We start from the raw sequence: 16,304 nt of genomic DNA on the forward strand, positions 1-16,304 counted from the left end.
GACCTTTCTTGTTTCTTGAGAAAAGCGTGTACCGCTATATATTTTCCTCTCAGGACTGCCTTTGTTGTGTCCCACAGATTTTGAACCGTTGTATTTTCCTTATCATTTGTTTCCATGATTTTTTTCAATTCTTCTTTAATTTCCCGGTTGACCCATTCATTCTTTAGAAGGATGCTGTTTAGTCTCCATGTATTTGTGTTCTTTCCAAACTTCCTATTGTGGTTGAGTTCTAGCTTCAGAGCATTGTGGTCTGAAAATATGCAGGGAATGATCCCAGTCTTTTGATACTGGTTGAGTCCTGATTTAGGACCGAGGATGTGATCTATTCTGGAGAATGTTCCATGTGCACTAGAGAAGAATATGTATTCTGTTGCTTGGATGAAATGTTCTGAATATATCTGTGATGTCCATCTCATCCAGTGTATCATTTAAGGCCTTTATTTCCCTGTTGATCTTTTGCTTGGATGATCTGTCCATTTCCGTGAGGGGAGTGTTAAAGTCCCCTACTATTATTGTATTATTGTTGATGTGTTTCTTTGATTTTGTTATTAATTGGTTTATATAGTTTGCTGCGCCCACGTTGGGGGCATAGATATTTAAAATTGTTAGATCTTCTTGTTGGACAGACCCTTTGAGTATGATATAGTGTCCTTCCTCATCTCTTATTATAGTCTTTGGCTTAAAATCTAATTGATCTGATATAAGGATTGCCACTCCTGCTTTTTTCTGATGTCCATTAGCATGGTAAATTCTTTTCCACCCCCTCACTTTAAGTCTGGAGGTGTCTTCGGGTTTAAAATGAGTTTCTTGGAGGCAACATATAGATGGGTTTTGTTTTTTTATCCATTCTGATACCCTGTGTCTTTTGATTGGGGCATTTAGCCCATTAACATTCAGGGTAACTATTGAGAGATATGATTTTAGTGCCATTGTATTGCCTGTAAGGTGACTGTTACTGTATATTGTCTCTGTTCCTTTCTGATCTACCACTTGTAGGCTCTCTCTTTGCTTAGAGGACCCCTTTCAGTATTTCCTGTAGAGCTGGTTTGGTGTTTGCAAATTCTTTCAGTTTTTGTTTGTCCTGGAAGCTTTTAATTTCTCCTTCTATTTTCAATGATAACCTAGCTGGATATAGTATTCTTGGCTGCATGTTTTTCTCGTTTAGTGCTCTGAAAATGTCATGCCAGCTCTTTCTGGCCTGCCAGGTCTCTGTGGATAAGTCAGCTGCCAATCTAATACTTTTACCATTGTATGTTACAGACTTCTTTTCCCGGGCTGCTTTCAGGATTTTCTCTTTGTCACTAAAGCTTGTAAATTTTACTATTAGGTGATGGGGTGTGGGCCTATTCTTATTGATTTTGAGGGGCGTTCTGTGAACCTCCTGAATTTTGATGCTCGTTCCCTTTGCCATATTGGGGAAATTCTCCCCAATAATTCTCTCCAGTATACCTTCTGCTCCCCTCTCTCTTTCTTCTTCTTCTGGAATCCCAATTATTCTAATGTTGTTTCGTCTTATGGTGTCACTTATCTCTCGAATTCTCCCCTCATGGTCCAGTAGCTGTTTGTCCCTCTTTTGCTCAGCTTCTTATTCTCTGTCATTTGGTCTTCTATATCACTAATTTCTCTCTTCTGCCTCATTTTGAACTCTAGATCTGACATATTACCAATGTCTGTATTGATTAGGTCCCTAACCTTCGGTACTGCCTCTTGTTCTTTTTTTTGTTGTGAATTTTTCCGCCTTGTCATTTTGTCCAGCTAAGAGTATATGAAGGAGCAAGTAAAATACTAAAAGGGTGGCAACAATCCCAGGAAAATATGCTTTAACCAAATCAGAAGAGATCCCAAATCGTGAGGGGGGATTTCTCCCCCCTCACGATTGGGTGAGGGATCTCCTCTGATTGGGATCTCCTTTGATTGGGATCTCCCAATCTCTTCTGATTGGGATCTCCCAATCTCTTCTGATTGGGATCTCTTCTGATTTGGGGATAAAAAGAGATTCAAAAATAAAGAAAGAAAAAAAAGAATTAAAAAAGAAGAAAATGAATAAAGAAAAGTATAAAAAAGAAAAAATATATATATTAGATAATCTAGTTAAAAAACATAAAAAAGAAAAGGGGAAAAGTTATAAAAAATTTTAGCAGAAGAAGAGAAAAAAAATGAAAAAGAAAAAAATTAAATTAACTGCAAGACTAAAAAATCACAGGCAGAAAGCCATGAGTTCCGTGGTTTGTTTTCTCCTCCTCTGGAATTCTGCTGCTCTCTCCTTGGTATTGAAACTGCACTCCTTGGTAGGTGAACTTGGTCTTGCCTGGATTTCTTGTTGATCTTCTGGGGGAGGGGCCTGTTGTAGTGATTCTCAAGTGTCTTTGCCCCAGGCAGAATTATACCGCCCTTACCAGGGGCCGGGCTGAGTGATCTGCTCGGCTTTGCTTTCAGGAGCTTTTGTTCCCTGAGCGCTTTCCGTAGAGTTCCGGAGGACGGGAATACAAATGGCGGCCTCCTGGTCTCCGGCCCGGAGGAGCCGAGAGCCCCCGGGCCCCGCTCCCCAGTGCGCCCTCAGCGAACAGCTCCTAGTAACTCGCGTCTGCCTAACCTCCGGCCGCACTCCAAGCTCACCGAGCTTGCGACCGGTTCAAGGCAACTCCGAGCTGCGAGCTTACTGTCGGCTCTGTCTCTGCAGCCGGCTTTCCCGTTCCAATATCCGCAAGCTCTGCGACACTCAGACACCCCCGATCCTTCTGTGACCCCGTGGGACCTGAGGTCACGCCGACCCCGCGTGGGTTTCGTCCCGGTTTAGCCTCTGGAGCGATGTCCCTCAGCGGAACAGACTTTTAAAAGTCCTAATTTTGTGCTCCGTTGCTCTGCCGCTTGCCGGGAGCCGGCCCCTCCCCCCGGGGTCTATCTTCCCGTCGCTTTGGATTCACTTCTCCGCCAGTCCTACCTTTCAGAAAGTGGTTGTTTTTCTGTTTCTAGAATTGCTGTTCTTCTTCTCTTCGATCTGCCGTTTGATTTGCAGGTGTTTGCAATCTTTAGATAAGCTCTCTAGCTGATCTCCTGCTAGCTGAGGTAGTCTCAGCCTGCTACTTCTCCGCCATCTTGACTCCTCCCTCCGGATATAGCTTTCTTCATACTATTTCTTCTTGGATTTTTGGTAGATTGTCTTTCAGGGTATTTGTCCATTACACCTAGGTTATCAAAAATTTGTTGTCAGGGGCGCTTGGGTAGTTCAGTTGTTAAGTGTCTGCCTTTGGCTCAAGTCATGATCCCAGGGTCCTGAGCTCAAGCCCTGCTTTGGGCTCCGTGCTTAGCGGGAACCCTGTTTCTCCCTCTCCCACTTCCCTGCTTGTGTTCCTCTCTCTCTCTCAAATAAATAAATAAACTTTTAAAAAGAATTGTTGTCTTAGTAAGAATTGTTGTTCATAGTGGTCCTTTATTTTCCTCTCATTCTTTTTTTTCAGTACATATTGAGTGAATCTATTATGTATCAGACTTACTGCAAGTTCATGTTCTTTACCACTGTACTATAAAAGGAACATCTTAAGAGGCATCAGGGTATGAATGATAGATAATATAGTAAAACCAGATTTTATGGTACATTTAGTAGTAAGTAGAAATAGAAAGTCAGGTGAGGTTATTCTGTGGAAGGTGTTGCCCCAGAGGGCAAATTCATACATTTCTAAATATTTTCTAATCATCATATGCTCAAAAATACATGGATCTGAGGTAAGGTCTTCAGAATCTTCTGACATTATAGAAGTTCTACTTAACCTGTAAGGAATACAGTAATCTGTTCTGTATATAATTAAGATTTTACTTGTAGCATGGCAGTGGTAATATTTGGAATCTTGCGAAGATAGAGTTATAGGGCTTGGCAATGGAATGGAATGTGGTAAGGAGGACTGAAGAAGCCTAGGGGACCAGAATAGTGTTGCCATTGATAGATACAAAGTTTGGAGGAGAAGGTTTAGAGAACTGTCAGTCTTGAAGGCCATAACTGAATGATATGAAAGAATTGTTATAGACAGGACTCAATTCTAATTAACCTTGTAATCTGGCACATTCAGAAAGGCTTATTTTCAGTACAGTATTAAATTGTCAGGTTCCTATGGTATAAGATCTCATTACAGTTTACTGTGTTGGCAGTTATCACTTGCTACTGAAATTATTTTTCCCTTTTCCAGCTGGACTGTGAGCTTTGAGGGCAAAGGCCAAGGATTCATCTTGTTCACTGTCGTATTCCCTGCCCAGCACAATGCCTGGCATTTGAAACAGGCTGAGTAGTTGTCTATCAGATGAAGGAGGTTTGAATAATTTTTTTTTTTTTTTTGGTATTTTCCCATCTGGGAATTTTACTTTTTAAAATCCTTGTCCAGGGCGCCTGGCTGGCTCAGTGGGTTAAAGCCTCTGCCTTTGGCTCAGGTCATGATCCCAGGGTCCTGGGATGGAGCCCCATATTGGGCTCTCTGCTCAGCGGGGAGCCTGCTTCCCTTCTTCTCTCTCTGCCTGCCTCTGCCTACTTGTGATCTCTGTCTGTCAAATAAATAAATAAAATCTTTAAAAGAAGAAAAAAAGTCCTTGTCCAGTATAGAAAATAATATAGATTTTCATACAGTCCATGTAGATGTCAGGTGCAAGATTTTATTTAGCCAAACAGTTTGAGTATTTGGTACCATAAGTTGTTTGGCCTGAAATACAAAGATCACTAAGATATAATCTCCACCATAAGTTGTTCACAGTCTATATGTTTGTCTTCCTTACTGTAATGTGACAGTGCTGCAATAGAAGTATACTCCACGTAGTATAAATAATTAGGGAAGAATTGACTTGGAAGACGAGATGCCTCTCTTGGTGGTTTAGGTGCCTAAAGGAGTAGACATTTCAGATTTCCTCTGGTTTGGGTTAACAGAAAGAGGGAGAAGGGAATAGAATGTGTTGTAAAGTATAGAAGTGGGGTATGGTATTGCTTTTGTATTACAAGTTGCAGGTAGTACTCAGTAATACTAATACATTTGGGGTAGAGGTGGAAGATCAAGCCACTGAGAGACAAGGGCCTCAGATGTTGTGCTGGTGCTTGCATGAATGATCTTAAGCAGGAAAGTAATACCTGATTAGGGTTTTAGAAAACATTTGTAACATCTTGATGGAGAGGGGTTGGATGAGGACTACACCACAGAATGATTTCATAAACATTGAGTTTTTTGAGCCTTGTGACAATCCTGTTGGGTATATATTATTGTCTTTGTTTTACAAATAAATAATGGATTCAGAAGTTGCTGGACTTCTATAAAGTTCCAGCAATTAAATGGTAGATCTGAGACCAAATTCAGGGATTTCTAAAATTTCTCCTTACTTACCTCATTTATAGAACATTCTTTTTACGGGTGCCTTTTACTGGGTGGCTCAGTCAGTTAAGTGTCCAACTCTTGGTTTTGGCCAAGTCATGGGATCAAGCCCCATGTTGGGCCCCATGCGTAGCATGGAGCCTGCTTAAGATTCTCTCTCTCCTTCTGCTTCTTCCCCCCCATAAATAAAATAAAATGAAGATAAAAATAGAATTTAGTTATCTCAGAGGATTGATATGAGAGAATTAAATGACTTAATTTAATTCAGTAAGCTCTTTATGGATGTTTCTTAAATAAACAAAGACCATAAAATCTCCTATTAAGATGTAAGAATCTTTACCAGAAGACTTTTGTCTGGAAGTGAGTCATGTACCCTCCCTAAACACTGTCAGAGGAATGAGCTTATTAAGCCATTCCTGGACCCATAGGCCCCGGGGCAAAGAAGGGATCTAACCTCCTTGAGCACACTGGTGCCTACCATCTGATGCCTGAACACAATCTGAGTCCTTTTGGCAAGTTAGAAATGGGGGAATGACTGTTGAACACAATACAGTGTATTTTTTACTGTACTTCCTCTTTTATGGTAGAAGGTTGTTGGAATACGTAGCCAAGTTCAGGTATCATTCCTTCTATAAGGACTTGTTCTTTGTCTAGTTAGTGCCTATTGGCCCCCCATTTTTTGTTTGTAGGGCTTGGTTTCTTTTTGCTTTGAGTCAGTCATAATGTTCTTTGATATTCAAAATATGCCTCTCTCTTTAATATTTGTGGGGTAGGAGGGTGGATTGAAAAGCAGCTACTTTCTCTGGGAAGAGAGAAAACATTGTTACTTTAGAGACTGCAAAGAATCCCTGACAGGAAACCATTCTTTTATGATGTTCTGTGGCACTTAAATAGCTGTAACTACATTGGACAACTTTTTAAACTTAGTTGGAATATATGTATTTGTCCGTACTATGTATTGGCAGTTTGGCTTCTGGGGGGTGGTTTTCTTCATTTTTTTTTTTCAATTATGAAGATAAAAGCTCAGTGTAGGAAATTTGAGAAAAATGAAGAAGCATAAAGAAGAAAGCGTAGTTAGTAGAGTGGTTTATTTAAACTTTTAGAATTAAATAACTAATTCAGGGGCGCCTGGGTGGCTCTGAGCGACTGCCTTCGGCTCAGGTCATGATCCTGGAGTCCTGGGATTGAGTCCTGCATCAGGCTCCCTGCTCAGCAGGAAGTCTGCTTCTCCTGCTGACCTTTCTCCTCTCATATTCTCTCTCTTTCATTGTCTCTCTCTACCTCTCAAATAAATAAATAAGACATTAAAAATAAATAAATAAATAAATCGGATTTGAGTGGTTATAATGTGACCCAGATTTTAACTTCGAAGGTATAAATAAAGTTAGGGTACTTGTATCTATCTTTATTTTCATTAATGGAATTTAATGTGTGCTTTTATTATTAATACCACCTAAAGCACCTTAGCTTTTTTATACCTCAGGTTTGTATATATTAACATTATAATGCATGTTAAAGTCTATATTAACATGACTTGTAACTTTCTCTCTAAAGCCTCATATTCTCGAAAAGATAAAGACCAAAGGAAGCAGCAGGCAATGTGGCGAGTTCCCTCTGATTTAAAGATGCTAAAAAGACTCAAAACTCAGATGGCTGAAGTTCGATGTATGAAAACTGATGTAAAGAATACACTTTCAGAAATCAAAGGTAGCAGTGCTGCTTCTGGAGACATGCAGGCAAGCCTTTTTTCTGCTGACCAGGCAGCTCTGGCTGCTTGTGGAACTGAAAACTCTGGCAGATTACAGGATTTGGGAATGGAGCTCTTGGCAAAGTCATCAGTTGCTGGTTGTTACATACGAAACTGTAAGTGGATCCTTTTTGTGTATTTGGGAAGCTAGAGAATGGGTTATTTTCAGAATAATATTTAAACGTCTTTCTTACATTGAATTTAAACTATATATACATCCTTTTCTCCCATTCAGAACTCATGTGTATTTTCTACTATGAAGAGCTATCATTTCTTGGTTGCATATTCTGTGCTGGGCAGTAAACAAGACAAAATCCTTAACCCCTTGAATCTTGCTTTCATATATTCATGTGGTGGGAATTGGATGTTAACATGTGTAGAAAAGTAAACATTTTCAGTTAGTAAAAAGTGCTGTGAAGGAAACAGCAGAGGAATGGGATGGGAAGACGAGGAGTGTGCTGCTGAGGTTAGGCTGGTAAGAGAAGGTCTCTGAGAAGGCAACATCTGAACTGAGACCTAAAAGTTGAGCAGGTGGCAGCCATGCAAAGATCTGTGGGACACGTTGTTCAGGGTAAACAGAACAGAAAACACAAGGTCCCTGATAAAGGATTTGGTGTTCTGCATGTTTGAAAGCTTGAAAGAATACCAGTATGGTTGAATATGATGAACAAAAGGGGTGAATACTAGGAGGTGAGTCAGTGGGGTAGGCAAGGTCTCTATCAGGTATGGATGTGTAAAACCTAGATAAAGAGTTTGAGTTTTATTCTGATTTTAAGAGGAAATTTCTAGAGAATGAAAATGGGGGCTGGGGGATGGCATTTATGATCTGATTTACCTTTTACAGAGATTACTTTGCTTGTTGTATGGAGAAGGGTCTGAAAGGGGTTGAGTGGGAGTTGTGAAACAGCCAACAACTCTAGTGTATATGTGAAATATGGTGGCCTGTTCTGGAGTTACTACAGTGGGTAGGTGGACTTGCTCATTGTCTAGCAGCCCTTCTTGTCTGAGGTTCCCATCTTCGTTAATTCTCCCAAGGATGGTACATAACTATTACTCTTCCAAATGCATAGAAGAAAAGTCAGTTCATTACTTAATAATGGATATTTTAGACCAAGAGGGCTCAGTTCTTTTCCACAACCCTGATAAGAAAGGCTGGACAGTGTTTTAGGGAAAGAAAAAAATCAATAACAACTAAGAATGATTAAGTTTTTGTCCCAAGCAACTTAGTGACTGGTACTACCATTAATTTAGATGCAAATCAAGTAAGGAAAAAGCTGGTGTGGGGTTTTGGGAGGGATTTGAGGGATAGGAAGGTAGGAATTCTTTAAACATTTTAGGTTGGAGAGGTCTCCTAGTTATTCTAGTAAAATGTCTTCTAGGCAGGTGAATGGTCTATAAATCTGAAGCATGTGTAGTCACAGCTGGATATAAACAGTTGGGAGTCAACAGTATCAGATACTATTTAAAGTCAAGGACTGAATAAGATCAAGTATGGAGGAAGTTTAAATGGAGAAGAGAAGTTTTTCCTCTGGGGCATTTTAACATTTAAAGGCCTTAGGTAATGAAGGGGAGTCCAGTAAAGGAAATTGAGAAGAATTTAATCATTAAGGGAGAAGAAAAATTAGAAGGGATAATATCTCAAGAAAGAAGTGGAATCGTTGTACCATTGAGAGGTGTTGAGTTGAAGTATGTGTGGCCCTTTTAAAAATCATTCCCATGGAGGAGCACTGAAGGGTGCACACAGTGAGAAACTGGAGCATTATTGCACAGCTCCTTCAAGAAGATTCATGATGAATTGGGTGGTACCTGGAGGGGGTGTGGAGTCAAGAAAGAGTTTGCTGTTATCTCTCTCTGCATGTTTTCACTTTCTTAAGCATATATGCTTTTTTTTTTTTAAACCTATGTCTTTTTTACTGTGGTAAAATGTACATTAACAAAAACTTACCATTATAGATATTTTTAGGTGTTTAGTTCTGTTGCATTAAGTACATTGACAGTGTTGTACAACCATCACCACTATGCAGTCACAGAACTGCTTTTCATCTTATAAAACTGAAACTCTATACCCATTGAATAATAGCTCCACCCTGACCCTAACTCCTGGCAACCACTGTTTCACTTTCTGTTTCTATGAATTTGTCTATTTTAGATATTTCACATAAGTGAAACCATATAATATTTGTCTTTTTATGTCTGACTTATTTCACTTTTGCATAATATTTTGCATAGTATCTTTAAGATTCATTCATATTGTCTCATGTATCAGAAATTGATTCCTTTTTAAGGCTGAATAATACTCCATTGTATGTGTGTACCACATTTCATCTGTCCATCCCTCCATCGATAGACATTTGCAATGGTTCCATTTTTTGGCTATTGTGATTAATGTTGTTATGAATATGGGTGTGCAAATATCTCTTTGAGTCTCTACTTTCAGTTCTTTGGGGTATATACCCAGAATGGCATTCCTGAATCATATGATAATTCTATGTTCAATTTTTAAAAGAAATTTACCACGATTTGTTAAACAGAATTTACTGTCCTACCCTCTTTTAAGTAGTGCTGTTCAGTGCGATAAAGTACCTGCGCATTGTTGTGCTGCCGTCACCATCTATCCCCAGAACTCCTTTTCTCTTGCATAACTGAATCTCTCTACCTATTAAACAGTAAATAGCTCTCTACTCTTCCTCCTCCCCGTGCCTGGCAGCCACTATTCACTGCCTGTCTCTATAAATTTGATTGTTCTAGGTACCTTGTACAAGTACAAACTTAATTTTGTGGCTTATTTCACTTAGCATAAGGGCTCATCCGTAATAGAGCATGTGTCAGAATTCTCTCCATTTTGTGGCTAGATGATACTCCATTGTGTGTGTATGTATATGCCACTTTGTGTTTATCCATTCATCCTTTGATGGACATCCTTTGATTCATCCTTTGGCAACTACTTTTTGGCTATTGTTAATAATGCAGCTATGAGGTTAGGTGTTCATCTCTTTAAGACCTTGCTTTCCATTTTTCTGGGCATATATACATAAAAGTGGAATTGCTGTATCATATGGTAATTCAGTTTTTAATTTTTTGAGGAACTGCTGTAAAGTTTTCTATAGACGTTGCACCATTTTACATTCCTACCTAATAGTGCACAAAGGCTCCGGTTTGTCCACATCTTCCCCATCACTTAAAATTTTGTGGTTTTGTTTTGTCTTTGATAATAGCCATACAAATGCGTGTGTAGTAGTATTTTCTTGTCTTACTGTGTTTCTGATTCACATTTATCAGTGATGTTGAACATTTTATAGTGTTTATCGGGCATTTGTGTATATTTTCATTTCATTGGAGAAATACCTATTGAGATCCTTTGCCCATTTTTGAAATGGGTTAGGTTGTTTTTTTTCTCCCCATCCCCTCAAGATTTTATTTTTAAGTAATTTCTGTACCCAGGGTGGGCCTCGAACTTATGACCCTGAGATCAAGAGTCACAGCATCTACCATCTGAGCCCACCCAGTGTCCTGGGCACTTTTGGCTTTTTGTTTTTGAGTTGTTTTTGTTTTTTTTTTAAAGATCTTATTTATTTATTTGACAGAAAGAGATCACAAGTAGGCAGAGAGGCAGGCAGAGAGTGAGTGGGGAAGCAGGCTCCCTGCTGAGCAGAGAGCCTGATGCAGGACTCGATCCCAGGACCCTGAGATCATGACCTGAGCCGAAGGCAGAGGCTTAACCCACTGGGCCACTCAGGTGCCCCTTGCTTTTGAGTTTTAAGAGTTCTCTGTGTCTGGATATTAATCCCTTATCAGATGGAGCACCTGGGTGGTTCAGTTAGTTAAGCATCTGACTGTTGATTTTGGCTAAGGTCATGATCTCAGGGTTGTTAGATTGAGCCCAGCATTGTGAGATCAAGCCCTGAGTTGGGCTCTGGGCTCAATGGGGAGCCTGCCTGAGATTCTCTCTCCCCGTCTCCTTTTGCCTCACCCCCACGTGTGTGTGCTTGCACGTGCACTCTCTCTCTCTAAAATAAATACATCTTTTTTAAAAATTCCTTATCAAATATATTTTTTTTCTATTTTTTCCTATTCATTGGGTTGCCTTTTCACTCTGTGGCTGGTATCTTTTAATGGGAACAGTTTTTAATTTTATTAAAGTCCAGTTTATCTGGTTTTTTTTTCCTTTTGTTGCCTGTGCTTTAGTGTCGTATTTCAAAAAAGCATTGCTAAAGCTGATGTTATGAAGCTTTTTCCTTATATTTTCTTGTGAGAGTTTTCTATGGGGTTTTTTTTGTTGTTGTCATTTTTTTTTAAAGATTTATTTATTTGGGAGAGACTAGGGGGTGCAGAAGGAGAGAGAGAGAGAAACTGCACTGAATGTGGAACCCAACACAGGGCTCAATTCTGAGATCGTGATCTGAGTCAAAACCAAGAGTCCAACACTTAACTGATTTTACCACCTAGGTGCCCAAAGAGTTTTATAGTTGTTTTTTTTTTTTAAGATTTCATTTTATTTATTTGTCATAGAGAAGCGAGAGCGAGCACAGGCAGACAGAGTGGCAGGCAGAGGCAGAGCGAGAAGCAGGCTCCCTGCCAAGCAAGGAGCCCGATGTGGGACTCGATCCCAGGATGCTGGGATCATGACCTGAGCCGAAGGCAGCCGCTTAACCAACTGAGCCACCCAGGCGTCCCAGAGTTTTATAGTTTTAGGTCTTATATTTTATAAATCTCTTGGATCTACTTTCAGTTTTTTTAAATTTACTTACTTATTAACATGTAATGTATTATTTGCTTCAGGGGTAGAGGTCTGTGAATCATCAGTCTTACACAGTTCATAGCTAATTTTGTATATGGTATTAGGTAAGGGTCCAGCTTTATTCCTTTGTGTGTGGATATCAGCTTTCCTAGCACCATTTGTTGAAAAGATTTTCCTCTCATCTTTGAATGGTCTTGATACACTTGTTGAATATTGTTAAAGGGGCACGTGGTTGGCTAAGTCAGTGGAGTCTGTGACTCTTGATCTCAGGGCTGTGAGTTCAAGCCCCACGTTGGAGGTGGAGATTATTGGGGGAAAAAAATCATTTGCGCATCTATGTGAGCATTTATTTTTGGGCTATGTATGTATTTATTAAAGTAGGATATATTAATGCTTGATACTGGTGGCAATAATCCAGTAGAGATGAATAGAGGACAAGATGATTGCCAAATACATAGATTTTCCTAAAATAAGCATGACACTTCAATAGAAATGAAGTAATAGAAAATGAAGTAAAGGTTAGGATTAGTCTGTTAATGTGGGAAGAAATACAAATACAAAAGAAAAACAAAAAGAAATAATGCTTTTTAGATGGACTTTTGCAGAAAAGCTTTTGTTACCACTTTTTGCAAGTACTTTCTTCCTGTTGTCACTTGGTTTTTTTATTCTGCTAAACAAAAGTTTAAAATTTTTATTTTACATAGATCTATTAAAAAGCATTCATGGTTTGTAGGTTTAATGTTTTTATTTGGAAGGTCTTCTTAACTCCCAAGTTTGTAAAAATGACCCATTTTTAAAAAAATATTTATTTATTTGACAGAGAAATCACAAGTAGGCAGAGAGGCAGGCAGAGAGAGAAGGGGAATGAGGTTCCCTGCTGAGCAGAGAGCCTGATGTGATCCCCTTGAGATCATGACCTGAGCTGAAGGCAGAGGCCCAGCCCACTGAGTCACCCAGGTGCCCCAAGATCCCTGTTTTCTTGTGGAATTTTTAAAAAAAATTTTAACATTTATGTCATTATACCATTCATAATTTGTTTTTCATGATGATGTCTGAGGTAAATTCTTTTTTTTCCCCAAAAGAAACGTTTTTTTAAGAATCGACTCTGTCCAACAATATGAAATGCCTCCTTTATTAATAGACTAAATTCCCATATTTGCATTGTTCTGTTTTTAAATTTGTTCAGAGATTAGATCATATGAAATTGCCAACATACAATTGTTTTTGACCTGCAAAAACAGCAGTTTGATATTGCTTAACTGAATATTTGTAGTGTTTTTAACTACTATGTTTCATAGTTCGTAATACTTGATAGACTTGCCTTCATTTTTGTTTTTGTTCTCAAAATATTCTTGATGGTTCTTGCACATTTACTCTTTCAGAAAACATTTTGACTAGAATTGTATTATTTAATGGATTTAATTACATTTAATTTGGGGAATTGACATTTTTTCAGTTTTGGAACATTAACTCTGGGAAAGTGGTATTTCTTTTTTTTGTTGTTGTTGTTGTTGTTTTTTATTAACATATAATGTATTATTAGCCCCTGGGGTACGGGTCTGTGAATTGCCATGTTTACACACTTCACAGCACTCACCATAGCACATAACCTTCCCCAATGTCAACCCCACCACCCTCTCCCTAGCCCCTCCCCTCAGCAACCCCCAGTTTGTTTTGTGAGATTAGGAGTCTCTTTTGATTTGTCTCCCTCCCGATCCCATCTTGTTTCATTAATTCTTTTCCTACCCCCCAAACCCCCCACATTGCATCTCCACTTCCTCATATCAGGGAGATCATATGACAGTTGTCTTTCTCCAGTTGATTTATTTTGCTAAGCATAATACCCTCTAGTTCCATCCACGTCGTCACAAATGGCAAGATTTCATTTCTTTTGATGGCTGCATAGTATTCCACTGTGTATATATACCACATCTTTATCCATTCATCTGTTGATGGACATCTAGGTTCTTTCCATAGTTTGGCTATTGTGGACATTGCTGCTATGAACATTCGGGTGCACATGCCCCTTCGGATCACTACATTTGGATCTTTAGGGTAAATACCCAGTAGTGCGATTGCTGGGTCGTAGGGTAACACTTTTATTTTCAACTTTTTGAGAAACCTCCATGTTGTTTTCCAGAGTGGTTGCACCAGCTTGCATTCCCACCAAACGGGTAGGAGGGTTCCCTTTCTCCACATCCTCGCCAGCATCTGTCGTTTCCTGACTTGCTAATTTTAGCCATTCTGACTGGTGTGAGGTGGTATCTCACTGTGGTTTTGATTTGTATTTCTCTGATGCCAAGTGATGTGGAACACATTTTCATGTGTCTGTTGGCCATCTGGATGTCTTTTTTGCAGAAATGTCTGTTCATGTCCTCTGCCCATTTCTTGATTGGATTATTTGTTCTTCGGGTGTTGAATTTGCTAAGTTCTTTATAGATTTTGGATACTAGCCCTTTATCTGATATGTCGTTTGCAAATATCTTCTCCCATTCTATCAGTTGTCTTTTGGTTTTGTTAACTGTTTCCTTTGCTGTGCAAAAGCTTTTGTGATCTTGATGAAGTCCCAGTAGTTCATTTTTGCTCTTGTTTCCCTTGCCTTTGCCAGTGTTCCTAGGAAGAAGTTGCTGCGGCTGAGGTTGAAGAGGTTGCTGCCTGTGTTCCTCAAGGATTTTGATGGATTCCTTTCTCATTGAGGTCCTTCATTTTGAGTCTATTTTCGTGTGTGGTATAAGGAAACGGTCCAGTTTCATTTTTCTGTATGCGGCTGTCCAATTTTCCCAACACCATTTGTTGAAGAGACTTTTTTTCCATTGGGCATTCTTTCCTGCTTTGTCAAAGATTAGTTGACCATAGAGTTGAGGGTCTATTTCTGGGCTCTCTGTTCTGTTCCACTGATCTATGTGTCTGTTTTTGTGCCAGTACCGTACTATCTTGATGATTATAGCTTTGAAATAAAGCTTGACGTCTGGAATTGTGATGCCACCAACTTTGGCTTTCTTTTTCAACATTCCTCTGGCTATTGGAGGTCTTTTCTGGTTCCATATAAATTTTAGGATTATTTGTCCATTTCTTTGAAAAAAAATGGATGGTATTTTGATAGGGATTGCATTAAACATGTAGATTACTTTAGGTAGCATAGACATTTTCATATTTGTTCTCCCAATCCATGAGCATGGAACATTTTTCCATTTCTTTGTGTCTTCCTCAGTTTCTTTCATGAGTACTTTATAGTTTTCTGAGTACAGATTCTTTGCCTCTTTGGTTTATTCTTAGGTATCTTACGGTTTTGGGTACAGTTGTAAATGGGGTTGACTCCTTAATTTCTCTTTCTTCTGTCTTGTTGTTGGTGTAAAGAAATGCAACTGAGGGGCGCCTGGGTGGCTCAGTGGGCTCTGCCTTTGGCTCAGGTCATGATCTCAGGGTCCTGGGATCGAGCCCCGCATCGGGCTTTCTGCTCAGCAGGGAGCCTGCTTCCCTTCCTCTCTCTCTGCCTGCCTCTCTGCCTACTTGTGATCTCTGTCCGTCAAATGAATAAATAAAATCTTTAAAAAAAAAAAAAGAAATGCAACTGATTTCTGTGCATTGATTTTATATCCTGACACTTTACTGAATTCCTGTACAAGTTCTAACAGATTTGGAGTGGAGTCTTTAGGGTTTTCCACATATAGTATATCATCTGCAAAGAGTGATAGTTTGACTTATTCTTTGCTGATTTGGATGCCTTTAATTTCTTTTTGTTGTCTGAGTGCTGAGGCTAGGACTTCTAGTACAATGTTGAGTAGCAGTGGTGATAATGGACATCCTGCCGAGTTCCTGACCTTAGCGGAAAAGCTCTCAGTTTTTCTCCATTGAGAATGATATTTGCAGTGTGTTTTTCATAGATGGCTTTGATAATATTGAGGTATGTGCCCTCTATCCCTACACTTTGAAGAGTTTTGATCAGGAAGGGATGCTGTACTTTGTCAAATGCTTTTTCAGCATCTATTGAGAGTATCATAGGGTTCTTTCTTTATTTTATTAATGTATTGTATCACATTGATTTGTGGGTGTTAAACCATCCTTGCAGCCCTGGGATAAATCCCACTTGGTCATGGTGAATAATCCTTTTAATGTACTGTTGGATCCTACTGGCTAGTATTTTGGTGAGAATTTTTGCATCTGTGTTCATCAAGGATATTGGTCTGTAATTCTCTTTTTTGATGGGATCCTTGTCTGGTTTTGGGATCAAGGTAATGCTGGCCTCATAAAATGAGTTTGGAAGCTTTCCTTCCATTTCTATTTTTTTGGAACAGTTTCAGGAGAATAGGAATTAATTCTTCTTTAAATGTTTGGTAGAATTCCCCTGGGAAGCCATCTGGCCCTGGGCTCTTGTTTGTTGGGAGATTTTTGATGACTCCTTCAATCTCCTTACTGGTTATGGGTCTGTTCAGGTTTTCTATTTTGCCTCGTTCAGTTGTGGTAGTTTATATGTCTC

At 39.3% G+C, this 16,304-nt stretch overlaps 1 protein-coding gene across 12 annotated transcripts in view; it reads left to right on the top strand.

The window, feature by feature from the left end:
* The window catches only part of TRIM37 (tripartite motif containing 37), a 201,171-nt gene that overhangs the window by 147,720 nt on the left and 37,147 nt on the right, over positions 1-16,304 (top strand). For all 12 annotated transcript variants that reach the window (XM_044248560.1, XM_044248559.1, XM_044248567.1 and 9 more), the window contains exon 19: positions 6,897-7,205. In XM_044248560.1, coding sequence (XP_044104495.1) covers positions 6,897-7,205 — 309 coding nt within the window. The remainder of the gene's footprint in view (positions 1-6,896; positions 7,206-16,304) is intronic.

This window comes from Neovison vison, chromosome 5, assembly GCF_020171115.1.
Source record: "Neovison vison isolate M4711 chromosome 5, ASM_NN_V1, whole genome shotgun sequence".
NCBI lineage: Eukaryota > Metazoa > Chordata > Mammalia > Carnivora > Mustelidae > Neogale > Neogale vison.